The sequence below is a fragment of the Rana temporaria genome, chromosome 2 (assembly GCF_905171775.1).
Source record: "Rana temporaria chromosome 2, aRanTem1.1, whole genome shotgun sequence".
Classification (NCBI taxonomy): domain Eukaryota; kingdom Metazoa; phylum Chordata; class Amphibia; order Anura; family Ranidae; genus Rana; species Rana temporaria.
This window is the reverse complement of record NC_053490.1, coordinates 45,071,377-45,092,836: the sequence shown is the minus strand read 5'-3', so window position 1 is coordinate 45,092,836 and position 21,460 is coordinate 45,071,377. Positions and strand designations below refer to the sequence as shown.

General features: G+C 43.8%; 1 protein-coding gene across 2 annotated transcripts in view; it reads left to right on the top strand.

Moving 5' to 3' along the window:
- Positions 1-21,460, top strand: part of SLC36A4 (solute carrier family 36 member 4) — a 363,728-nt gene that overhangs the window by 73,911 nt on the left and 268,357 nt on the right. For both annotated transcript variants that reach the window (XM_040340141.1, XM_040340142.1), the window contains exons 3-5: positions 4,089-4,179; positions 12,544-12,632; positions 17,315-17,410. In XM_040340141.1, the coding sequence (XP_040196075.1) occupies positions 4,089-4,179; positions 12,544-12,632; positions 17,315-17,410 (276 nt within the window). The remainder of the gene's footprint in view (positions 1-4,088; positions 4,180-12,543; positions 12,633-17,314; positions 17,411-21,460) is intronic.

The following is a 21,460-nucleotide window of genomic DNA, read 5'->3' as shown; positions in this document are numbered from 1 at the left end:
TTACCTGGCTCCTAGATTCCAAGCAAATTTGTCAAGTCCTGTTTCAGTTTATACCTTGCACATGCTATATGATGGGTGCTTTAATGTGATGTATGACTTGCCCACAGGGTGCGCTTTATAGGAAGAAAAATGTCCACTGACAACTACATAACGCACTCTACTCATAGGAGATGTTCACTTTTGTTCGATTACGTTCTTTGTTCTCTGGAGAACAAAGTAAATGCTGTAACCGCAACATTTATGGAACATATGCTGTGTACTGTTGAAAAGCCCTATTAAACAGATTGAAATATAACACCCTGTATACAGAACATTGATGTACCGGTAAGTGTTTTTAACTGTGTTAATAAAGCTTTCAAACCAGATTTCACACTATTGGGAGCGTGTTGCTCTTTTCTTTATGATTCCCTTTATACTGTGGGGGTTCCTGGAGGAGAATTGGAGATTTGAGCTGCAAAGTTTGATTTCACCCCTTCCCTTAAAATGGTATTAATCAAGCACTGTCTGACTTCTGGTGTGAGAGTCACATCTTCCTTGTGTTACGTGATGGAGGATGCGGGATGTTACACATGTGAAGAATTATCTGAAATCACGCTGCATCATTTGCTTCTATTAATCGCTGACTGCAGTTTTTATATTGTGGATCTTCATATTCTATATTTTCATATTATGGATTTTCACTGTGTGTTTCGATATTTCAGATATACTGTGTGTGATAGTGATTTCAGATATTAATATTACATGCTTTCTTTTTTTTTTTATAATAATAATAAAAAAAAAAAAATAAAAAAAAAATATATACACAATTTTTTTTTTTTTTTTTTTGTGAGTAGCGCAGCATTTATGTGATGTAATACTATTTTTTTTTTTTACCTTCATGCATAAAAAGCATGAAGGTAAAAAACCTTGAGCTTTTAAACCACTTTAAAGCATGCACACTTGCCTAAGTGCAGCCCACCTGGTCCACTACCTGCCTTTTCCCCCCATTTCAGTGATCTTCGTTGTGCAGTCCTCCCTGGTGCTGCACAGACTTTCTTGCAACAGTGTCAACGCTGGGTCCTCTTTATCCTTTGCATGCATGCATGCTGCAACCCCATTTAATTCCTATAGGGGCATTCTAATGGCAGCCTGCAGCATTCCTGCAAGCACTGCTCTAAAAGATCTGAGCGACCAGCTGGCGCATACTCTGGAGAGCAAAACAAAGCTGGCATTGGCTTTGATTGGTAGTTCATTATAGTAACCTGGAAGCGATGACATGACAGCACTTCTGATTTATCCAGATGTCAATGGCACCATTTAAAAAAAAATAAACCCATCAAAAACACTGATCTTGATGGTTTTAATGGCAGAGGAGGGATCTGGGGTCATATAGACCCCAGATCCCTCCATAAAGAGTACCTGTCACAAGCCTATTACTGTCACAAAGGCTGTTTACATTCCTTGTGAAAGCAATAAAAGTGCTAAAAAAAAAGGCAAAAGAAAAAAAACAAGAGTACTTTTGCTAAGGTGCTGGTACTAAAGCAACAATGATTGCGTGCATAAGTGAAAGCATGCACGCAAACAGAGATCGTCCCACATATGTAAGGTATTGCTGCGTACGTCAGATCATGGTCAGTAATTCCAGTATATAGATAGATATCTATGTATGTATGTGTGTGTGTGTGTGTGTGTATGTATGTATGTATATATATATATATATATATATATATATATATATATATATATATATAATCTCCTCCCCCTCTCTCTCTCTCTCTCTCTCTCTCTCTCTTCTCTTGATCTCTCTCTCTCTCTCTCTCTATCTCATTTATAAAAAAATTTCCTTAGACCTCTATAAATCTAAAGTGGTAAACTGTAAAGGCTTTTAAAGCATCACCTATGGATAGTAAAATTGACATTGTTTGTCGCCATTGCATGAGTGTGCACAACTTTTAAAGCGTGACTTGTTTGGTGTCTATTTACTCGGCATAACATCATCTTTTATATTTTACAATTGTGTTGTGTTTTTTTTTTTTTTGCATTAAAATTCAAAAAGTTTTTTAGTTATATCTTTTACAAAAAAATTCTGCACAAATACCATGCACGACCCATCAATTTTCTTTTCTCTACGGCCTCTTCTTTAAAAAAAACAAATATATATATACAGTGAGGAAAATAAGTATTTGAACACCCTGCTATTTTGCAAGTTCTCCCACTTGGAAATCATGGAGGGGTCTGAAATTGTTATCGTAGGTGCATGTCCACTGTGAGAGACATAATCAAAAAAAAAAAATCCAGAAATCACAATGTATGATTTTTTTAACTTTATTTGTATGATACAGCTGCAAATAAGTATTTGAACACCTGAGAAAATCAATGTTAATATTTGGTACAGTAGCCTTTGTTTGCAATTACAGAGGTCAAACCTTTCTTGTAGTTTTTCACCAGGTTTGCACACACTGGAGGAGGGATTTTGGCCCACTCCTCCACACAGATCTTCTCTAGATCAGTCAGGTTTCTGGGCTGTCGCTGAGAAACACGGAGTTTGAGCTCCCTCCAAATATTCTCTATTGGGTTTAGGTCTGGAGACTGGCTAGGCCCTGCAGAACCTTGATATGCTTCTTACAGAGCCACTCCTTGGTTATCCTGGCTGTGTGCTTCGGGTCATTGTCATGTTGGAAGACCCAGCCTCGACCCATCTTCAAAGCTCTAACTGAGGGAAGGAGGTTGTTGCCCAAAATCTCGCAATACATGGCCCCGGTCATCCTCTCCTTAATACAGTGCAGTCGCCCTGTCCCATGTGCAGAAAAACACCCCCAAAGCATGATGCTACCACCCCCATGCTTCACAGTAGGGATGGTGTTCTTGGGATGGTACTCATCATTCTTCTTCTTCCAAACACGGTTGGTGGAATTATGACCAAAAAGTTCTATTTTGGTCTCATCTGACCACATGACTTCCTCCCATGACTCCTCTGGAACATCCAAATGGTCATTGGCAAACTTAAGACGGGCCTTGACATGTGCTGGTTTAAGCAGGGGAACCTTCCGTGCCATGCATGATTTCAAACCATGACGTCTTAGTGTATTACCAACAGTAACCTTGGAAACGGTGGTCCCAGCTCTTTTCAGGTCATTGACCAGCTCCTCCCGTGTAGTCCTGGGCTGATTTCTCACCTTTCTTAGGATCATTGAGACCCCACGAGGTGAGATTTTGCATGGAGCCCCAGTCCGAGGAAGATTGACAGTCATGTTTAGCTTCTTCCATTTTCTAATGATTGCTCCAACAGTGGACCTTTTTTCACCAAGCTGCTTGGCAATTTCCCTGTAGCCCTTTCCAGCCTTGTGGAGGTGTACAATTTTGTCTCTAGTGTCTTTGGACAGCTCTTTGGTCTTGGCCATGTTAGTAGTTGGATTCTTACTGATTGTATGGGGTGGACAGGTGTCTTTATGCAGCTAATGACCTCAAACAGGTGCATCTAATTTAGGATAATAAATGGAGTGGAGGTGGACATTTTAAAGGCAGACTAACAGGTCTTTGAGGGTCAGAATTCTAGCTGATAGACAGGTGTTCAAATACTTATTTGCAGCTGTATCATACAAATAAATAGTTAAAAAATCATAAATTGTGATTTCTGGAAAAAAAAATTTGGATTATATCTCTCACAGTGGACATGCACCTACGATGACAATTTCAGACCCCTCCATGATTTCCAAGTGGGAGAACTTGCAAAATAGCAGGGTGTTCAAATACTTATTTTCCTCACTGTGTGTGTGTATATATATATATATATATATATATATATATATATAAATAATGTTTGGGGGTTTTAAACTAATTTTGTAGCAAACAACTGATCATTACATGTAAACGGAAAGTGTTAAAAAAAAAAAAGGCAATGGAGCTGAAGTGGTCACTAGTAGTGGGTTAGAAATAATTGAAATACAATGCGGAAATGAATAAATGATTCTACATTTTGATCATAGAAATGCTTTAAACTACAGCCACTTCCATGAACTGTACTTGGGTTTCTGTGCCCCATGATGGATACAGTGAAGCAACCTGTTGAGCAGATGTTTTGATTAATAGCCATGTCTTTGTCTCTCCAGGTTTGTACAGACATTGATTCATGTATTGAAAGGGAACATTGGGACGGGCCTCCTCGGTCTTCCTCTGGCCATAAAGAATGCTGGTATCCTGGTAAGTCTTCTTGGTCACAGAATGATGAATGTACACGTTGTGCGAATGGAAATCCCATTAGCCTGGTGCATTTGCTTTACTTTACAGTCATTTCATGTGCGTCTTCCAGTATATATGTCATCTGTCTCCACTAGCATGTAGCTAGATCCTCATAAATGTTCCCATCATTTTTACTACCTACCACAAGACACATAGTCAGTTTAGTTGATACCTCTTTATTACGTTTATTTCCTGGCCTGCTGCCACCAGTTATTAAAGGGGTTGTAAAGGTAAATGTTTTTTCACCTTAATGCATCCTATGCATTAAGGTGAAAAAACATCCGATGGTACCGCCCCCCCCCCCCCCCGAACCCCCGTTTTACTTACCTGACCCCTCGAAAGTCCCGCGCGCATCCATGTGATCGTCTTCGGTTCCCAGCCTGGCCGTTGATTGGCTAGGCTGGGCGGATTGATAGCAGCGCAGCCATTGGCTGGCGCTGCTGTCAATCACAGCGGATGACGCGGTGCGCCGGGGGCAGGGCCGAGTGATACAGTCAGCGGCTATGCCCTCTGCTGTATCACGGGAGTGCGCTCGCAAAAGCTTTCCACCATGCTCGCTCGCTCGCATGAAGGTAGAAAGCTTTTGCGAGGAGGAGCCAAGACAGCCGCCGAGGGACCCCAGAAGACTGGATTCGGGGACACTCTGTGCAAAACGAGCTGCACAGTGGAGGTAAGTATAACATGTTTGTTATTTAAAAAAAAAAAAAAAAGTTTGCCCTTAATGACCCTTTAAGGTGAGGTTCACACCCATATGACTTTGTAGGCCAGTGACCGTGCCAACTCCAAGAGATGTTTCAGTGTGTGTGCGTGTGTATATATGTATGTATGTATGTATGTGTGTGTATATATGTGTGTGTGTGTGTGTGTGTGTGTATATATATATATATATATATATATATATATATATATATATATATATATATATATATATATATATATATATATAATCTCTCATCTCTTTATTATTTTTTTTCCTTAACCACGTCATCTCGGAAGGTTTAACCCCCTTCATGACCAAGCCATTTTTTGCGATCTGGCACTGCATTACTTTAACTACTTCAGCCCCGGAAGGATTTGGCCCCTTAACGACTAGGCCATTTCTTTGCGATGCAACACTGCGTCGCTTTCACTGAAAATTGCGCGGTCATGCAATGTACTACCCAAACAAAATTTCTTTCCCCCACAAATAGAACCTTCCTTTGGTGGTATTTGATCAACTGTGCGGTTTTTATTTTTTGCGCTATGAACAAAAAAAAAGAGTGATAATTAAAAAAATAAAAATATATATATAAAACTTTTTTTCCCCCCAAAAATATAAAAAAAACAATAATTTATTCATCAGTTTAGGCCAATATATATTCTTCTACATATTTTTGGTAAAAAAAAAATCGCAATAGGCGTATATTGATTGGTTTGTGCAAAAGTTATACGTCTACAAACTATCGGATAGATTTAGGGACTTTTTATTTTATTTTTATTGTTTTTACTGGTAATGGCGGTGATCTGCGATTTTTAGCGGGACTGCGACATTGCGGTGGACAAATCTGACCCCAAATGACACTTTTTGGGGACCAGTGACATTATTACATTGATCAGTGCTATAAAAATACACTGATCATTGTATAAATAGCACTGGCAGGGAAGGGGTTCACGCTAGGGGCGATCAAGGAGTTAAATGTGTTCCCTCAGCGTGTTCTAATTGTAGGGATGGGCTGCCTGGGACATGACAGTGATCACTGTTCCCGATCACTGGAAACCGCAGATCTCTGAGATGTCCCCTGTCAGAACGGGGATCCGCCTTGTTTACAGTGGTAGATCTCCGTTCTGCCTCTATATAGAGCGGTCGCGGGCGGATATCAAGTCTGCCGGACCCGCGGGAGTGCGCAATCTCACAAGCTCGGTGCGACGTACAGGTACATCAGTTTGCGCAGGAGAGCTATAAACAAAATAAGACAAATTTGAAAAATAAATTATAATATTTTTTACTTTATGCTAAAACATACCCAATAAAAAAATGTTGATTGGTTTGCGCAAAAGTTATAGGGTTTACAAACTATGGGATATATTTATTTATCTATTTTTTACAATTAATGACGACAATCGGCGACTTTGCAGAGGAAAAAATCTGACACTTACGACACGTTTTGAGGATCAGTGACACTAATACATCAGTGCTAAAAAATATTCACTGTCACTGTACTAATGACACTGGCTGGGTAGGGGTTAACATCAGGGGCAATAAAAAGGTTAACTGTGTGACTAGCCTGTGCTTTCTCACTGTGGGTGAGGTTATTTGGCTAGAGGAAGGCATTGATCCATGCTCCTTTGCAGGAACACAGGATCAATACCTTCCCTACTGGCAGAACGGCAATCTGCCTTGTTTGCATAGGCAGATCGCCGTTCCGCCTGTGTTCTGTATAATCGGCGGACTTTAAGTGCGCGGTACCCGCCGCTGGGATCCTACTGTGTGTGTGATCACAGCAAAAGCGGGTCACTGGTGGTGCCCGTCCCAGACCTGGAAAGGTCAAATCACAAACTAGGTACGTGATCTGGCACAGAGCGGCCGCCCTGCCGCAGTATGTGCGGTGGGCGGTCCTCAATTGGTTAAATGGGATCCTCTCTCCTCCAAGACCTGTTATTCCCCACTGCTCAGCTCTGCAGGCATGGTCCCTTTTAATGTACCTTTACATTTAAGGGTCCTTCATTGTTAAAGTTGTAATTGTGGTAAAGATAAGTTTTATTCTTTCTGACTTCCTTAACTTTTGATGTTTTATGACTTTTTTTTTTAATAACAATGGATGTAGCTGCATCCCTGATCTCTGTACTTCGTCACCTTCATTGACGGCTCTTTATAGAAAAACAAAAATTTTTGTGTACATAAGTGTGATCATTTTTTTAGCTCATTTACACTCCTCTCTCTCTGATTGTCTGATTGTGACCCACTGACCCTGCTAATAATTCCAGCTTCATCTCTGCCTACACAGTGATAATTAATGTAGATTTTCTTGTCAGTTAGTTATTGAAAGAAGTCACAGCATTTATATATGTATTATTATCACGTTCCTTATATTGTAGGAGTTCACCTAAACTGGTGTAATTTAAAGGTGGCTATTCCCTTTTTTTTTATCTTTATGTATTTTGTAAGTGGGATGGGCTTAAATGTTTATTTCACCTTTTATTTGATTTTTTTAATAAAAATCCCATATGCATTACAGCAGGGCTCAAAATTTCAAGTCCTGAGCTTCTAGCCAGGCCTCAAGAGTTACTCGCCACCAGTTGCCCCACCTAATTCATACACTGCCTTGCGCCTAATTGCACCCGTAAACACGCCTCGTAGATTATCTCATGGAATGACAATGTTTTATGCAGAATCAAGTTACAAAATTAAATATTACCAACAACAACTTTAACAAAATGGGACAGGGCACTGGGGGCAAACCAGAGGGACAGGGCACTGGGGGCAGACCAGAGGGACAGGGCACTGGGGGCAGACCAGAGGGACAGGGCACTAGAATTGGGTCTCTTCCCCATTCTCTTGCTGTCTCCTCTGCAACTCCCATCCATCCTCTCTCTCTCTCCCATTCATCTCATCATCAGGAGCCTGTGTGTGCGGCTCCACGCTTGCATGTCCCCACTTCCCCCTTTTATTCAGGCTGGCAGAAAGGAGAGGAGAGGAGCTGCAGCACAGCGGGAGGGAGTACAATCCAGCGCTGAGATCCACACAACTGCACAGCCATTGACACCATAGCACAGCGCACACTGACAGCGCACAGCACACATTGAGAGCAGTCTGTTCACAGTGCTCAGGCTGAACTCCTGGACTCTTACATAGAGCACAAGGAGAAGAAAACTGCACAAACTAGAATGCTGCCGCTCTCATGTCAGAGCAACTTTCAGTGAGCGCTGCACCGGAGTGGTAATTTTTGCAATCCTCCACCTCACTCATTACTTTCTGCTCTCCAGCTACATTGGTCGGGGGAGGGGGGCAAGCTCAGAGAGGTCATACTGTTGGGTCCCATGGCTTAATGAGAATTGTAAGTAGAGCACCTGTGTACTGCTCTGCCTGTGCGCGGCTCACCAGACTACTTTTCCCGAGCATGCACCTTTCCTCTTCAGCCGCCAATCTCATCCGGACTCTAAGTGTAGGCACAGATTGGAGGGAGATTGGTCATGCAGCCCTGTCATCACTCGCCCCCAGCTTAAATCCACTCGCCAAATGCTAGTAGGCGAGTGGAAATTTTGAGGGCTGCATTACAGCTTAAGTGTACAGTAAAATGCTGTACTCCATTTTTTTTAATTACCTTTTCTTTTGAAGTTGCTTCTTCCATGGGTTTCCCCTCTCTGTAATGCATATGGATTAAAAAAAAAAAAAAGTTATTAAAGATGAACTAAGCCTTCACTTGTTGTCGCCTGCTTAACACATATGTTTGGCAGCAAAAGGTTGGGTTTAAACACCCACACACCACACATATCCGTCATTGGGTGGCTGGCGTTTTTCTTGCTGATGGCACACTCCCTGTGTGCTCCCAGTCCAGAGACTAACAGCTCTCAGTCCTGGCTAACAATCTGTAGCCAGCGGGACTGGCTTCTGATCATGTGACCACTGTGACAGCCAATCACATGGTCACATGACTGCTGATCATTTTTGCCCCCCAGATGTTTAAAACCTTTTAAAAGAATGCTGAGGTGGGTGGGAAGGGGTTAAAGAGTAGCTCAAAGAATTTTCCTTGTTAGTGCTCTTTCACACGGGCGGACCGTATGTCCGCTTTTTCATCTGTCCGTGTACGGATGAAAAGAGGACATACATTGGTCCCTATGAGATTGCGGGTGTCAGCGGACATCCGCTGACGCCCGATCTCACCCGGTTCTGCAATCCTCCGATTCTGCAGATGGAGGAAAACCCTATTCTTCCATCCGTCTGTGGATCGGGTGAACACTGACAGACGGTCCCTGTTCATCCGATCCCCCCATAGAGGAGAGCAGAGAAAAGACAGGGCGGTCCCTGCCCAGTGTGCGGGGACCGCCCTGTCATCCGCCGGCTCATCGGGGATCAGCGGGACCGTGTGAAAGAGCCCTTACAGTATATCATAGGGGCACATCAGGAGGAACTGTTTGGTTATAATCAGCTGAAGCACTTTTGGCCAAAACCCCTGAATATTCCTTATTGCTATTTCTATTTGAACAACATGGAAGCAATAAAAGATCACAAGGATGCAGCACCCTTTCTTTTTAAGGCTATAGCCTAGCAAGGCCCTAAAAAATGGAGGGAAGGTTTGAAGAAAATGTTTTCTATATCTTTAGCTCAGGTGAGAAACTTGGTATTTACTCTCATTCAAAATGTATTTCTTGTCTGGAAAGTAATTCATCACCCCAAGTTTAATTTATTAGTCTAGATCAAGGGTCTCCAAACTTTTTAAACAAAGGGCCAGTTTACTGTCCTTCAGACTTTAGGGGGGCCGGACTGGGGTCACTGGGAGTGGAAAAGGGCCGAAGGCAGTGGGGAAAAAACAATATCGTTGGTGTCAGCAGGAGGAATTGTGTCATCATTGGTGTCATTGATCCATGTTGTTAATGATATTGGGAGGAATTTTGCCCCATTATTGGCGTCATTTGGAGGAATTGTGCCCCTTATTTGGTGTCAGTGAGGGGGAATTACACCCCATTGTTTGTATCAGTGGATGAAAGAGTGCCCCAAGGGCCTGATAAAAGCAAGCAAAGGGCCACAGTTTGGAGACCCTTGGTCTAGATGGTTATCTGTCATAAATTTGTTCTTTGGCTGGCTGATGGGTTGATTTGAGTTCTGGCATGGTTGGCTGACTGAGCTCAGTTTTGGTCTGACTGAGCTCAGTTTTGGTCTGACTGAGCTCAGTTTTGGTCTGACTGAGCTCAGTTTTGGTCTGACTGAGCTCAGTTTTGGTCTGACTGGGCCCAGTTTTGGTCTAGCTGGCTGATTGGGCTCACTTTTGGTCTGGTTTGGTTACTGGGCTCTGTTTTGGTTTGGCTGACTGGGCTCAGTCATGATCTGGCTGACTGACTGGGCTTGGTCCTGGTCTGGCTGACTGACTGGGCTCGGTCCTGGTCTGGCTGACTGACTGGGCTCGGTCCTGGTCTGGCTGACTGACTGGGCTCGGTCCTGGTCTGGCTGACTGACTGAATGGGCTCGGTCCTGGTCTGGCTGACTGACTGAATGGGCTCGGTCCTGGTCTGGCTGACTGACTGAATGGGCTCGGTCCTGGTCTGGCTGACTGACTGAATGGGCTCGGTCCTGGTCTGGCTGACTGACTGAATGGGCTCGGTCCTGATTTGGTTGACTGACTGGGCTCGGTCCTGATTTGGTTGACTGACTGGGCTCGGTCCTGATTTGGTTGACTGACTGGGCTCGGTCCTGATTTGGTTGACTGACTGGGCTCAGTCCTGATTTGGTTGACTGACTGGGCTCCGTCATGGTCTGGCTGACTGACTGGGTTCAGTCATGGTCTGGCTGAGTTTGTCTTGGCTGGCCGGGCTGAGTTTGGCCTGCAAGAGCAGTACTGTATACACTTAAGTCAGGACAGTGCAGGGGTTAGATATAAATAATACAGACTTTAGAGGTCAGTAGTATATAACACAGGGCGCAGGGGTCAAGAGTAATGTAGAGTTCAAATGTCGGTAGTATGTGATTTAAGGGTTGATTTACAAAAACTGATGAGTACAAAATCGTGTGCAGCTCTGCATTGAAACCAATCAGCCTCCAGGTTTTTTTTGTTGTCAAATCTTAATTGAACAATCTGATGTTAGAAGCTGATTGGCTACCATGCACAGCCAAACCCAGATTTTGCACTCTCCAGTTTTAGTAAATCAACCCCTTAGGCCCCTTTTACACAGGCGCCTCCGTGCAACCGATTCCACTTGCTCCTCTTATCCCCACTGAGTAGGCAGATGACGGGTCCTGTCTGCTTCACTGTGCAGAGCGGACATGGACACAGTCCCCCTCTCCTCTATGGGGAAATCGGATGGAAACGGACTGCCTGTCACACGTCATGCTAAATGAGCTCCCAATGTCAGAGCATTTGTCCTACCAGTGTGATCCCAGCCTAATAGTTGTCCTGTGGACAGATTCTCCCACCTGAGCTGTGGATCTCTACAGTTCCTCCAGAGTTCCCATGGCCTCTTGGCTGCTTCTCTGATTGATGCTCTCCTTGCCCGGCCTGTCAGTTTAGCTGTACTCTTTTTCCATTTTCAGATGATGGGTTGAACAGAGCTCCATGAGATGTTCAAAGCTTGGAATATTTTTTTTTTAAAACCTAACCCTGCTTTAAACTCCTCCACAACTTTACCCCTGACCTGTCTGGTGTGTTCCTTGGCCTACATGATGCTGTTTGTCCACTAAGGTTCTCTAAGAAACCTCTGAGGGCTTCACAGAACAGCTGTATTTATACTGAGATTCAATTGCATACAGGAGGACTCTATTTACGAATTAGATGACTTCTGAAGGCAATTGGCCCCACTAGATTTTAGTTGGGGGTATCAGAGTAAAGGGGGGCTGAATAGAAATACACCCCACACCTTTTCACATATTTATTTGTAAAAAAAAATAAAAAAATTGAAAAACATTTATTTTCCTTCCATTTTACAATTATGTGTTACTTTGTGTTGGTCTGTCAAAAAAAAATTGTTTTTTTGGTTGTAACATGACAAAATGTGTATGAATACTTTTTCAAGACACTGTATCAATGTTTTCTTAGAAAAAAACACGACTGAACTGATGACACCCATGTAAAGGGGCTGTGTTAAAAAAAAGTACCGCGTTTTTGAGGTGACTAAACAAATTTAATAAAAAAATTAGATGAAATGTGCATGTATTGGAGAAATTAACTACCGTATTTAACGGCGTATACCTCTCACTTTTTTGCCCTGAAAATCTGGGCAAAATCGGGGGTGCGCGATATACGCAGATACCCGCTTCCCGCCCTGTGTTTGAACCACTGCGCCGGCATATACCGAGCGCAGTACACTCGGGTATAGTCGGGCAGGCTTAGCCCCTTTCTGCTTGCATGTGATCGCTGTCATTGGTTATCACAGTGATCACGTGATCTGGAGTACATCCTGCTGGCTCCTGATTGCTAGCTTGGTCACAGTGCTGGGGTTGCGCAAAACAGGAATGCCAAATGTATGAATTTGTGGTAGCATGGCGTTAAAAGCTGACATATTTTTTCATACAGCTGGTGGGAAAGGGGTTATCTCTATACATAACAGACCTATTTGTGTTTTAGTAATTGTTTTTCTAAAAAAAATATTGTTTTCCTTATAGAGAAAGCTTCCCTTTTTTTGATTTGTCTTTTACAGTTGGGGCCAGTGAGCCTTTTGTTTTTTGGAATCGTCTCCATTCACTGTATGAATGTACTGGTACGCTGCAGCCACTTTTTATGTCAAAGGTAAGATTTTCAACTAATAAGCGCCACACCTTAAAGCGGAGGTTCCGCGGGTTATGCATTTTTTTTATAAAATCTGCAATGCTTTGCAATATAGCTAGCACGGTACTAATCACTTGCTAGCCGCTCTTCCCTCCGTCGGTTCCGTTTTCGTGAAGAAGAATAAGTTATAAAAATTAGTCCAGGGCTTTTCCATCTTCCTTGTGGGCATTGTGAAGTCCACAAGCAAACACTTCCTGGATTCCTCGTCACGTGACGCGCTTTGCGAGTCATGTGACCCGCTTCCCGCGTCACGTGACACTCGAGCTAGCGCGAGAATACACGCCTAGCTATTTCGGATGGTCTCCTGTTGAAACGTCACTCCCAGGAGACCGAGCGCACAGCTCCCATTACGCCTCGTCGGGGAAAAGGAGCGGCACGCCCACTCCCCGCAAGGAAAGAAGACCCGGAAGTCATGCTGAATACAGGTAAGGGTACCGATCTTAAAAAAAATTACAACGCTACAGGGATTTGTTAAGGCTGCAGAAATGATAGACATAAAGTTCAGTTTGAGGGTGAACCTCCGCTTTAAAAAAGACACAAGATATTATGTTTCATTGACAAGGTTAGAATAAGACTACTTCCCCCCCCCCCCCCTTGTTTTAACAGAGATATTTGCCTCAGTGATTGGATAATTCAACAACCTTTAGGGCTCATTCATGCCATCTGCAGAGACCTTCAGATTTCTGCAGCAGAAAATCGCAGGTCTCTGCAGGACACACCTGAACAATTGTTTTCTATGTACCTGTTCACACCAAAACACAGGTGTGATGTCCGGTGCGGAGCTGTGTGGGATTATGCAACATGTCTGTCGTTTTCCTGACGGCTCCACACTGGAATGCAGGCGAACATGGGAGCTCCACACTGGAATGCAGCGCACATGGGAGCTCCACACTGGAATGCAGCGCACATGGGAGCTCCACACTGGCATGCAGGCGAACATGGAAGCTCCACACTGGAATGCAGCGCACATGGGAGCGCTGCTCTGCATGCCTCCCATGTGACAGGAAGCGGTGCTCATGAGTTTACAGCTCGCCTTTTCCTCTTCATGTTGGATGCCCACAGGAAGTTCGGGTAGGGGTGAGATGTTGAAAGGGCACTGTCAACGGGAGAACAGAAGGGCCTGGACACAGATGGGGACTCAGATACTGGTATATGAAGAGGGGGGCAAACATGGGGACACAGATACTGGTATGTGAAGAGGGGGACAAAGATGGGGACACAGATACTGGTATGTGAAGAGGGGGGGGCAAACATGGGGACACAGATACTGGTATGTGAAGAGGGGGGCAAACATGGGGACACAGATACTGGTATGTGAAGAGGGGGGCAAACATGGGGACACAGATACTGGTATGTGAAGAGGGGGGCAAAGATGGGGACACAGATACTGGTATGTGAAGAGGGGGGCAAACATGGGGACACAGATACTGGTATGTGAAGAGGGGGGCAAACATGGGGACACAGATACTGGTATGTGAAGAGGGGGACACAGATGGGGACACAGATACTGGTATATGAAGAGGGGGGCAAACATGGGGACACAGATACTGGTATGTGAAGAGGGGGGCAAAGATAGGGACACATGTTGGTATATGAAGAGGGGTACAAAGATGGGGACACATACTGGGGAACAAAAATTCTCCTGCGCTCTGGTGTTTCGCTAAACATGGGTAGTGTACTTCAGTCTTAAGGTAAGGTCTAGAGCAGGAGTCTCCAAACTTTCTAAACAAAGGGCCAGTTTACTGTTCTTCAGACTTTAGGGGGGCCAGACATCGGTGTCAATGGGAGGAATAATGCCCAATGGTTGGTGTCAGTGGGAGAAATGGTACCCCATTGTTTGTGTCAGTGGGAGAAATGGTACCCCATCATTGGTGTCAGTAGGAGTAATGGTGCCCCATTATTGGTAGTAGGAGGAATACTGCACCATTGTTGGTGTCAGTGGGGGTAATAGTTCCCCCATCATCACACCCCCATCATTAGTGTCAGTGGGAGGAATAGTACCCCATCATTGGAGTCAGTGGGAGGCATAGTACCCTATCATTGGTGTCAGTAGGAGGAATAGTACCCCATCATTGGTGTCAGTAGGAGGAATATTACCCCATTATTGGTGTCAGTGGGAGGAATAGTACCCCATCATTGGTGTCAGTGGGAGAAATAGTGCCCTATTGTTGGTGTCAGTGGGTGATATAGTGTCTTGTATCAGTGAGAGGAAAACTACCCTGAGGGCCAGATAAAGGCAAGCAAATGGCCGCAGTTTGGAGACCACTGGTCAATTTTTCTTGCACTCCTATGACCTGTTTTCAGCAGAGAGCGGTCTGAAGTCCGCTCTCCGATGACGACACCAAGATCAGTTCAGGCACATCATCATCCCGACAATGGGGGTCTTGATCCGCCAGGTGCCTGGACTGGCTGAGAGGGTCGCTCCCCGCCCCTCCACAGCTCAGCATTCCAATGAGCGTGAAGGAGCAGAGCAGGAGAGCTGCTGATTGACAGGCAGCATCTCCCTGCTTGGGGAGGTGAGAGAACTGAGCCATTGGCGGTGTTCGGTGGCTCGGTTCTCAGTGAAGAGGCAGCAGGGGACCGATGCTGCATCCACCTAAGTAAGTATGAATATGGTATAAAAATAAAATCCCATACTTCTCTTTTTAAGGGTTTTCACCTTAATGAATTGGTTTTTGGTTTTTCACCTTAAAGGGGTTGTAAAGGTTTGTTTTTTATTTTCTAAATCAGTTCCTTAAAACACGAACCTTTACAACCCCTTTAATCCATTGGTGCAGAAATACACAGGTCATTTCACATGGTGTGAGCAGGTCCTTAAAGTAGAACTAAGGCTGGGTTCACACTATTGTGAATTGATTGCGTATTTCCCCCGCATCCAATTCGCATAGCAGCAGATTACGACCTGCTCTCTATGGAGACGGTTTACACATCTCCGCAGTGGGTCCGGTGCAATTTGCACAGGAGTCCTGTGCATCTTTTGGTCCATTTCAGCCCAAAATTCAGGCTGAAATCAGACCTAATACGGTGAAGGGAGACGCATCGGACTCCTGCTGTAAGACGCTGCATTCTATAGTGTGAACCCAGACAAAGGGCAAAACTTTTTTTTACACTTTTGGATGGATAGATGATATATTAGAACACACATCAGTTTTTATTGCTGTCTGTGTCCCCATTAGGGAGGGTTACCCTCTCTATTTGTCCTGTTAACCATTTTTATTGAACGTAAAAAAAACTCAGAAATTCTGGGTTGTCCCCGCAAAGTAACACAGGGGAAATCTTCCAATGAGGACACTAGTTCTGATGAACTTGGGGTCCCCAATGAATTTCCTTTAGTTTGCAGGGATTTTCTCTTACTTCATGTATGGCTATGGGACAGGAAGTGAATGGAAATCTCCACAATGGGACACAGATAGTGGAAAAAAAAAATCTGACAGTGGTTATTATACTGAGTACTCTTCTCGTACACTATTCAAAATGAAAAAATAAAAATAAAATGTTTTGCCTATAGTTCTACTTATTTATTAAAGTATTCTATTTTGAATATGAAGCACCAATAACACCACAGACTATGCAGATGGCTTAAAGTGTATATCCACCTTTGCCGCAAAATTTGGATGACACCTACTTTTATATTTGTTACATTTTCCTATTCACATAGCGTAAGTTAAAAATTATTATTTTACTATTTAAATTGCTGCTTACCTTGCTTTTTACTTGCTTAAAAGTCCCACCTAACACTCCCTTCTGTTTTTTATTTAGTAGCAGAACATTTTTTTTTCTTGCTAGCGATGTGCCTGTGTTAACGACATATAGCCAGATTCAGAAAGACTGGTTTAACTTTGAGGCGGCGTAGCGTATCGCATATACGCTACGCCGCCGTAAGTCAGAGAGACAAGTGCTGTATTCACAAAGCACTTGCCTCCTAAGTTACGGCGGCGTATCGTAAATGGGCCGGCGTAAGCGCGCCTAATTCAAATGAGGAACAGGGGGGCATGTTTTATGTTAATGACTCGTGACCCGACGTGATTGATGTTTTTAACGAACGGCTCATGCGCTGTCCGTGGACATATCCCAGTGTGCATTGCTCCAAAGTACGCCGCAAGGACGTATTGGTTTCGACGCGAACGTAAATTACGTCCAGCCCTATTCGCGTACGACTTGCGCAAATGACGTAAAAAGATTGGCTTGTTCCGACGTCCATACCTTGCATGGGCTTCCCCACCTAGGGAGAAGCTTTATCTTTACGCCGGCGTATCGCTTACGTAAACGGCGTAACTAATTGTGACGGGCGCACGTACGTTCGTGAATCGGCGTATCTTGCTCATTTGCATATTTGACGTGGAAAACAACGGAAGCGCCACCAGGCGGCCAGCGTAAATATGCACCCTAAGATACGACGGCGTAGGAGACTTACGCCACTCGTATCTTCGCCTAATTTAAGGGTAACTGGTTTCTAAAATACACTTAAATTTACGACGGCGTAGATTCAGAGTTACTATGGCGTATCTACTGATACGCTGCCGTAACTGTCTCTGAATCTAGCTAATAATACATTTAATTAGGTCGGTGCTCTTGCTGCTTCTCGGGAAAAGTAAGTTTGTCATATGTATTTATGGCTTAACTCTGCCTTGTTCTGGTTTTAGGTACAAAAGGACAAATTTAGGTTACAGTGAAACAGTCGGGCTGTCATTGGAAGTGGGACCGTCCAAGTTCCTCCAGCAGTACGCCTCAGTTGGGAAGTAAGTGTTGCACATGCCGTAGTGAAGTATTCTTCTATGTCTGTGAACTGTGGCTACTAAATGCAGAGGTCCAATAAGTTACCATTATCACCAAAATGCTCACATACATTAATGCTGAGCGCCAGATAAACATCTAAATACAAAGGTGAATTACATATACAGGGGCTGTATACAGCATTTCTTCCCATTCCTCCCCAGCACACCGCACAGTCAGGTGGATAAAACCACTTTATCTGTTACAGGTTGGAGTACAATGGTGTCATTTACCAGCCCACAGTCTGCTTATTGGACAGAGAATTAGCATCAGCTGTCTGATGAGATTATCCCCGTGCTCCCTCTGATCTACTACCATTATGTAGCGCCCTGCTCCTGTTGGGTAGGCGCCATTTGTAAATTTAAGTTATCTGAGCTGTAGTTTAGCTTGGAATGATTATGTCAAATTATTGGTTTCTGTTCCAGTTCAGCTGCGCTGCACATTTTCCACTTGACTGTGGGTGTCGCTGTCACCACAAGACAAGGTTGGAAATGCAGCGGGCTGGGTGTATTGAGTATTCTTCTCTCAGAAGAAGCCCATAGGGCGTGGTCCCGCCACTGTGCATTCTGGGAGAGGGTACTTAAGGGGCAGACACCGTTCTGGTGGGGTCTTCCGATCCTGACCTGATGGCCCTCCTGGCCTCAGGGATGTGTTGGCAGTTCTTCAGCCTCGGGGGCTGCTGGCCCGAGGCTCCGTTTACTGAGAGTAGGCCCAGGAGTTTCTGGGGCCTACTTGTCCAGGGATGGTCCTGTGATGTCTTACCTTTTGGAGGAGGCCGAGCAATTGGGGATTAAATTGGAGGACTCATCCTGGCCAATCTACCTCACAGTGCTGCCGGCTGGCTGAAAGATCCTGGTACTGTGTAGCTGTGTCTTTGGAACGTTGAAGAGCATGTGTGTGGGTACACAGTCCTGTGGCAGAGGACTGTGCAACGGCTCGACTGCACTCATCAAGTCTGTGGCAAAGACTTTTGAACGAGCTTCGCACCGGCTGCTAGGTCAGTGAGAGAGGCCTATCCGGTGGTTGCTGAATCCAGTGTGTAAACGGTTTGTCCTCTGGATCCAAGAACGTACCCGTGATCCGCAAAGCAAGGTACCTGAATCTCCCTTAACCCTTCACCCCTCTGTCTGAGTTCTTCAAGGAGGACCCCTAAGACGAACGTGGTGAATGGTGAGGTAACGGCAGGCCCAAATTTAAAACCGCGGCCCCTTCTGGGGTATTGCTACAATTAGAACCACTCCCAGGGTGCTCCTGAATGGAGGATCACACAAGATTTACACAAAGCCAGACAAGTGTTTACACTTGTGGCGTTTTAAAAGTACACATCGGGGCCCATTGTTACTTTTCTGTTTTGATATGCTGTGGTAATGTGTATGGTATAAGGACAGGACATTCTAAGGAATGGACTGTCAGTACACCAGAATGGACAAAAACATGGACATGTGGCATGGATCGATAGCGTGTTACTGCTCATACTGCGCATGGTGCAGTGCATGTGTGTCGGAGGTGCATTACCTTAGTTGGGGGTGCAGATATTGAAAGGAAATATCCACTTCAGCACCCAGGCATGAAATATAAACCGATTAACCCTTCCCTCCTCTATCCAAAATGGGAGAAAAAAAGTTGGGCTTTACATATACTTTAAAGTTGAAGTTTAATATGCTTATGTTTTGCTTCCCTGACTGTAGACAAGACACATTTGTTTTTGTACTCTTCACCTGGTTGCCGACACACACACACTTGACACCATCCGAACCAAATACTGTATTTATTGGCGTATAACACTCACCTTTTTACCCTGAAAATAGAGGGTAAACTGTGCCTGTGTGTTATACGCAGGGGGCTGTGGAAAGTTTTTTTCCCCCTGAAACTTCCCTCTTAAAGTTAGGGTTCGTGTTATACGTTGATAAATACAGTAAGTTTATCTTGGTCTCATGAGACCACAGGACATGGTTCCAGTAATCCATGTCCTTAGTCTGCTTGTCTTCAGCAAATTGTTTGCGGGCTTCAGCTGAGTTTAAGGGTCTTGGAAATCTTCTTATAGCCTAGGCCAGGGATATGCAATTAGCGGACCTCCAGCTGTTGCTGAACTACAAGTCCCATGAGGCATAGCAAGACTCTGACAGCCACAAGCATGACACCCAGAGGCAGAGGCATGATGGAACTTGTAGTTTTGCAACAGCTGGAGGTCCGCTAATTGCATATCCCTCACCTAGGCCATTTTTTGGTAGAGCAACAATTCTTTTTTTTTAGATCCTCAGAGAGTTCTTTGCCATGAGGTGCCATGTTGAACTTCCAGTGACCGGTATGACAGTGACCAGTAACACTAATGAATCACATGACACCGGGGTGGGAAAATGGCTAAATGGGCCCAATTTGGACATTTTCACTTAGGGGTGTACTCACTTTTGTTGCCAGCAGTTTAGACATTAATGGCTGTGTGTTGAGTTATTTTGAGGGGACAGCAAATTTACACTGTTATATAAGCTGTACACTCACTACACAACATTGTAGCAAAGTGTAATTTCTTCAGTTTTGTCACAAGGAAAGATATAATAAAGTATTTACAAAAATGTGAGGGGTGTACTCACTTTTGTGAGATACTGAATGTGTATGTGTGTACGTATATATATATATATATATATATATATATCAACTTTTGGATATCCGTCTAGAGGAGTCGGTGTCAATCTGGAGACATGGGTTTTCTTAGGAAGGCTGCATTAGAATGCAGACAGCCCTAATTAATGCCTGCATGTGGTGCTGATTGCCTCCAAACTGTGGCTCAGGGGCCAGATGTAGCCTTTTGCTTTCCTTTACCTGGCCCTTGAAACACTATTCCTCCCACTGAAGCCAAGGATGGGGCAACATTCCTCCTCCTTTGCTTCTATGTTGTTTATTTGCAGTATGATGGCTGGTTGTGCTAAAAGACCACTTAGTGCCTGGGACGTTAGACTTTCTCCAAATGACTTCCAAATATTGGAACCGATTTGTAAGCACTATCTACACGATGTATGTGGCCTGCCTGCTGATTTAGTGTAAACTTTTGATTGAAAAAGCCATTGGTGCAATTGTATTAGCTGTTTTGCACAGAATAATGATACCCATTTTGTTCAAATTGTGGTTACTGTTACTGCAGCGGGATTGCTTGTGTCAGATGCCACACATATCGATAAAATGAGGGTTTATGTATGGGAAGAAAAATCTTCTCCTAGCGAAGATGACTTAAAGGAATAGTTTTTCCACTGAACAGTATTCGTACCCTATTTGGCCGTTTCCTTCCATTTTTTTTCTTTCAATAGATTTTTATTTTTCAAATACAGATGCAGACAGAATACAATTACAGTATGACAAAAGGCTGGGTCTACATCATCATAACATGCAGCAAACAAGGCATAGTGTCAGCAACAAGGCCTCAATTTATTTCATAAAGCCCAACTGTGGGCTGATTAATGGAAGAATACAAGCTTGCTAGTAGGGGAAGGGGAGGAAGTGAAGTGAACATAGTGGTCTATGGCTCGGGGGAGTCCTACCTGTCCCAGGCACCCCTAATGGGATCATTCTGTGCCCCGGATCACCTCTGCGGTTTTTATTTTTTGCACTATAAACAAAAATAGAGCGACAATTTAGAAAAAAAATCAATATTTTTTACTTTTTGCTATAATAAATATCCCCCAAAAATATATAATAAAAACATTTTTTTTCTCAGTTTAGGCCGATACGTATTCTTCTACCTATTTTTGGTAAAAAAAAAATCGCAATAAGCGTTTATCGGTTGGTTTGCACAAAATTTATAGCGTTTACAAAATAGGGGATCATTTTATTCCTTTTTTTTTTTTTTTTTTTTTTACTACTAATGGAGGCGATCAGTGTTTTTTTTTTTTTCGTGACTGCGACATTATGGCGGACACATCGGACAATTTTGACACATTTTGGGGGCCATTGTCCTTTTCACAGCAAAAAATGCATTTAAAATGCATTGTTTACTGTGAAAATGCCAATTGCAGTTTGGGAGT